This window comes from Amblyomma americanum, chromosome 1 (assembly GCF_052857255.1).
Source record: "Amblyomma americanum isolate KBUSLIRL-KWMA chromosome 1, ASM5285725v1, whole genome shotgun sequence".
Lineage (NCBI taxonomy): Eukaryota > Metazoa > Arthropoda > Arachnida > Ixodida > Ixodidae > Amblyomma > Amblyomma americanum.
In genome coordinates this window covers 85,940,235-85,946,234 of record NC_135497.1, presented here as the reverse complement: position 1 = coordinate 85,946,234, position 6,000 = coordinate 85,940,235, and the positions used below count along the sequence as shown (strand labels likewise).

The 6,000-nt window shown below is 48.4% G+C and overlaps 1 protein-coding gene across 3 annotated transcripts in view; it reads right to left on the bottom strand.

Moving 5' to 3' along the window:
* Positions 1–329: 329 nt before the first annotated feature.
* Positions 330–6,000, bottom strand: part of LOC144113157 (monocarboxylate transporter 5-like) — a 57,202-nt gene continuing 51,531 nt past the window's right edge. For all 3 annotated transcript variants that reach the window (XM_077646084.1, XM_077646083.1, XM_077646085.1), the window contains exons 3-5: positions 4,294–4,437; positions 1,535–2,710; positions 330–833 (exon numbers count right to left, since the gene is read on the bottom strand). In XM_077646084.1, the coding sequence (XP_077502210.1) occupies positions 670–833; positions 1,535–2,710; positions 4,294–4,437 (1,484 nt within the window). In that variant the 3' untranslated portion in view covers positions 330–669. The remainder of the gene's footprint in view (positions 834–1,534; positions 2,711–4,293; positions 4,438–6,000) is intronic.

Below are 6,000 nucleotides of genomic sequence, written 5' to 3'. Positions count from 1 at the left end.
CGATTGAATGGGCTACCGCCTGACACGGTGGCCAGGCTGCTCACTTACCCACCACTTGGTGGGCAGGTGAGCAGCCTGCCACAAAACTAGCTTCAGATAGATAAACAAACAGACAACGGATAAATGAGGGGGATGGCTACTATAAATGCTAGTGCGCTAAAAACGCAAATCGTTGCACTGTAATGGCCATGTATAGGCAACTTATCAGAGAATGGTCACAGCTATTACATCTTACCGTAATTAGCGGAACGGCCAAACTGCGCAGCATTTAAGGCCCTGTGGTGGAGCTGGGTCCTATAAATGAACAGACATGTACGGTGGCACGTAAATTAAACAACAATGTGACATTTAATAATGACAAAATATATATATAACCCGTCAATGTACTCCCGACAGATGTTCAGAGCAATACGAGTATACACCCACATCACAGCCCGCTGCAAAGGTGCAGTTCGATGCACTGTCTCTCACAGTCAGAGTGGGATAGTGAAGAACGCTTCCGCGGTTTCAGTTTCTTCTCATTCCCACCAGACGCACACAGAACACGGCACAAGGAGCACACAGGCCAAACGTTTCCTTCGCACGCGCTTACACGTTGTCCGATCGTATTGTCTGTGGCACTGCATGACCTTAGTCACTTTCTGCACTCACATCACGCACAGAAATGCTTCACACTTCTTGCGGCGGGGGAGGAGACGTGCTCGGCGCTTTCACGAACGTCCGCACCTTCTCCGCTATTGGTCCAACAAACCATATGAGCGAAGAGAGGATGCATGCAGTCGCCATGCTGTAGAACAGACCGTCGTAGCTGTGCCAGTTGTCCTTGAAGTAACCTGCAAAAGGAAGCGCAGAGTGATGGACAATCTGTCGGTCCGCTGATCGCCAGACACGCGTAAAGGTTCGCGGCTCATCATACAGTTGCCAGCCCGTTTTCCTTCTCAGCGAGCGGAGACCCCGGCAGACCGGGACCGATCTCGGAGCGCATCAACGTGCGTATGCATTGCTCAACGTGCTATGAGGAAAGCTTTGCGAGGTACGCCGGAAATGTAAGAGGGACCCGAAGTCATTTGGGACAATTTTCGCACGCTTCAAACACTCGGATTCTATATTCGCTTAAGATTATATTTTCTGCTCAAGAGGAAATTTTTGAACGTCTGCCGGCAGTTAACAAGAACGGTTATATGTCATCATAGAAAGCGTTGCTTACAGAAATTGTTTAAATAAATGTATAGCACGTTTAACTGTAAAGCGCTTCAGTGTGCGCAGGTAAATGTCAGGCTGCTTTCATTTTAAAAGCATGCGGCGGAAATTATTAAGAAACACACTCCACAAGCAGCAGCAGCCTGTCTCGGTTTGGTGCAATTTATACAACAAACCGTAGAAGGTCATGCAGTGAGCATATCAGCCGTGAGAGCCCAACGCACGATACTTTTCGCATCATCTCGCAGCCAACGGCAGCTTTAAGAAACACTGCCTTAATGAGACGGTTATTGTATAAACAGCACGATAAAGTTAGCCATCCTTACGGACTCACCGATGATGAATGGTCGCAGTAAGGAAGCAATGCCAATGAACATGTTGGACATTCCAAAGGCCATGACAGCTAGATGAGGTCCCAAGAACTCGGTGAGAAGAACGGGAGACATAAATATCAGCCCGCCGGTCACCAAACCGAACAGCAGGGTCATCAGCACAAAGGACCAGTAGCTGTCCATGGAAGGCATGACGAGCATTGTCAGACCCGTGATAAAGCCTCCGCAAATAAAGATTCCTTTATTGTCGATAATTTTCTTGTAAGCCAAGAGGCCCGGAATGGGTTTGCTGAAAAGGTCCGTTATGCCGTACACAGACAACAGAAACACCCCTTCGCTTTGCGTCAGACCTTTGTCCGTGGCATAGTCTGGAATGATGATGATGAACGTGCTGAACACGAAGAAGAAGCCCACCGCCGAGGTGGTCACCAGGATAAAGTGGTAATTTCGCAGCAGCTTCAGGTCGTTGAGCACAACGCGAATCAAGTTTCCGCACAGGGAGGAGCCAGCGCGGTCCACGTCGGTGAGCGACGCCTTGAGAGACGACTGCTTGCCACTCGTCCTGGTGTCGGGAGCAGTGTCGGGAGCTGACCCAGTCTCCCAGAGGGGCTCGAGGGGGCTGGGGTCGTTCAGTTTCTTCAGGCTGGTCGCGGGGCTGCACGCGTGGTGCTGGTCGAGGTGCTCTTCCCGGCTGTGCCACTGGTCGCCATCGGACAGCACCATGCACAGGCCGGACACGGACACGGCGCACGCCGACGCGCTATCGTCCGCGAAGGCCGAGCGAACGGACATGCGCGAAGAGTAGCGCCTCGCGAAGTTTCCGCCGTTCTGGAAAGGGTGGAAATCGAGGCTCTGGCACTTCTCGCGCAGTGGTTCCAGCATCTTCTCCTCCTCGGCCTCTGGCTTGGGCTCCTCGGCTTCGGCTTCCCTGTGCGGCGCCTTGGAAAGGGGCGTCAGCAAGATGGAGCCCATGACTCCGTGCAGGATGGTGGCGCCGTAGATGAGCAGCGCTCCGCGCAGGCCGAACTCGTTGATGAGGTACTCCAGCAGCGCAGGCCAGAAGAAGGAGCCGATGGTGGAGCCGGAGTAGGCCACTCCGCAGGCGATGGCGCGGTGGTTCTCGAAACACTGGGTGAGTAGCAGCGGCGTCAGGTTGCAAACCATGCCCGTCCCTATGCCTGCGAAGGTCGGAGAAAGTCTGATACTTACCGCACTGCATAATATCAATGAAAAAAAAAAGCAAACAACCCGCACGAGCATGCTCATGGATAGGCGCACATTACAATTATGAATCTGTGCTTTAATATGTCCTTGTGTGTGAAGAAAAACACGCGATAATGATGGTAGAGTAAAAAAACGATCATAGCGACTATGATAAATTAAGTATACTTTAAGAATTAGTCTTCGTCGTTAATAAAAAAACGGTTTTAATTAATTAAATTCATTAAATTCATTTTTCTTCCATTGGGATTTGAAGCAATTGTTAAGTTGTCCCTTTGCGTAATCAAGGTTTTAAAGCTGCCATGAGGCGTAACCGAGGTGTTCGTATTTATTTATCGCATTTTTACAACCAGTCGTTTACTGCGAAAAAAAATCAAAGCATAAAAATCGCAAAAAAAATTAATGCAGATTGCCATTTCTTTTCTTTTTTCGCCACCGATGTGATTCCAAATTTGCTGCAGTAAAGCGGAGTAAGGCATATTAGAAATGAGTTTTTTTGCATAATTGATCGCAGCTTATTTAGTAAATTAGCAGCCATGGACATCCCCGAAGGCACAAACAAAATTTCGATTCAAGAATCAGGAGATTCCTTTCGCTCTAACAAACTTTTTATGAGTGTCTTTGCGCATTTTCTTGTACGATTACAGGCAGAGAAGCGCGCCTTCGTGCAGGTGAACTATACTTCACTGACCAGCCATTACACGCAAAATTCAACAGGAGATGACAAAGGAATTTTTAAATATGTGTAACGCGCAGACTTACACCTGCCTATTGAGGTTCTCGCCAAGCCAACCAAGGTACATTAGCAAATGCTATCAACATACAAAATTCTTTTCAAAATATTCAAACATTCTTTTCAAAACACTCTTTTCAAAAGAGAAAACAAAAGCGAAAACACGCGCTACAAGGCGCTCGCCCTTGCGTTACATGTCAAACAGCCTAGCAAAAAAAAAGACAAAGGCACAGCGCCTCAGTCTATTTTTGTGGCGCTGTTTGGCAACGAACTGTGCGTGTCGAGAGAAGACAATGGAAGGAAAGAAAAGAAAAAGAAAGAAGGCAGAAGAGAGGACGTGCGCCAGCTTCTGGCTATTCACTGAAATGCGTCCCGGCCAAACGTATGAACTTGTGCCAGCGCGAACACTTGTCTCACAGACAAGCGTGCACCACTGCGAAACAACAATGCAAAAAAAATAAGAAGAAAAACACGCGTACGTAAACGTCAGCAGTCTGTAAAGCTTCCAAGTGTCAATTTAAAATCTCCACAGTCGCTTGGAAACTAACGTCTGTCAAGACCACGTTTGTCTTTCCGCTGCCCTTTTCATTATAGCAGTGCGTTAATTCTCAGCCTCTGCCGGATGCGCACACGCAAAAAAGTTGACCTTTTAACGCGCACAATCAATGACAGCGAAATCAATACTGCGCTTCGTTCTGGGCACCTGCTGACAGTTTGCCAATTTTACGCATCGCAGAAACGGCTTTCGTTTTCGGTTTCACGAACTCGGAGATAAATTAGACTGCGAGCGGTGGTGCCAATACTTGCCGTAAAATATTCCCAGAAGAATGACAACGACGGTGATGTCATCGGTGAAGAAACACGAGCTGATGGCGACGGCTGTGACCACCACTCCTGCCGACACGATTAGCCTTATGGACAGCAGTCGGCTCAGGGCGCCGGCAAAGGGTCCTGGGGCGAAAAAAAATACATATATACAAGACATTTGGGCACATTGTTGAACAATGCTGCAATACAGCGAGCACATGTTTAAACCTAGTTTTGCACTTTGCAAGAGCAGCGGACATTTTTTTGCAGTGAGCTGATAGCTGCGTGAACAGTAAAATAATTAGGGGAAATAACTAGCGTGATTAGCCACTTCGCCAAGTCGATTAGTCATAGGATGAAAAGAAACTTCATGCAACGGCGAGGTTTAGTGAACAATCCAAGGGACGGGTTACGCGTCAACGATTAAGTAAGAAGAAACGACAACCTGAAATGTCCCACAATGTCGAAAACAAAGGTTAGACCGCCTCTCCGTGGTGGCGAAATGGGTATATATGGCGTCCGGCTGCTCAGCCCAAGATCCCGGGATCGAATCCCAGCGACAGTCGCATTTCAACGGAGGCGAAATCCAAAAGACGCCCATGTGCTGTGCGATGTGCGTGCATATTTAAGGACCCCAGATGATCGAAACTGATCCGGAGTCCTCCACTACGACGTTCCTCGTAGAATTACACTATCAGGATTAAATAAAAAAAATAAATAAATGATGAGCAGTGCGCGAAAATAGTTTTTTTGATGTAGGTTGTGCGACCACGCAGACAAAAAGCGAGGGGGTAATTGTTGTCGTCAGCCAAGTAATTAAATAAAATTGATTATTAAACTTTGTCTGGCACTGCAGTTAGCGCACAAGTTTATATTGCAATCTTAGAGGCAGTCGCAATCCCTGACTGCTCCAACTTGTAGAATTCTTCTTGCACTCGCGTGCTCCGCAATGTCCGCCTCCAGTACGAGTAATTAAGCTGGCGCCGCGGGGGCTGAGTGGTTACGGCGCTCGGCTGCAGGCCCGGAAGACGCGGGTTCGATCCCGGCCGCGGCGGTCTAATTTCGATGGAGGCGAAATTCTATAGAGGCCCGTGTACTGTGCGATGTCAGTGCACGTTAAAGAACCCCAGGTGGTTGAGAGTATTCCGTAGCGCTTCACTACGGCGCCCCTCATAGTCTGAGTTGGTTTGGGACGTTAAACCCCCATAAACCACAAACGAAACCAGTACGAGTAATTACCCATGCAAGATGGTGACAGTCGAGGCGAAACTCTTCTTCAATATGACGCAGATGTTGTGTACGGCGTTTATCCCATTCCGATGGGCAAATGTGAAAGGGAAACGGGAAATAGCTACACCAGCCGCCTGTACACCGCTGGCGAACAAAACCCCACAAGCAACAAGTGCGTCACATCGCACCGATCGTCACCGTCTTGCGGGCGTAATTACGCGGACTGAGTTGAAAGTTTGGGGGCGCGCATACGTCGGGGAACGCGAGTACAAGGAAAAATCTGCCCAATGGAGCATTCATGGAACGTGACTTCCTCTAAATTCCCAATACAAGCATGCATGCTATCTGCAGAGAGTATAAAGTTCATTAATTCATTTTAGTCAGCCAGGCGATTGAGGACGAGAATTGTGCTGTCACGTTGCGCCCGACTGGTCGCATAGACTATACTTGCGAAAAAGGCTTTTGTGTGCTACTTAT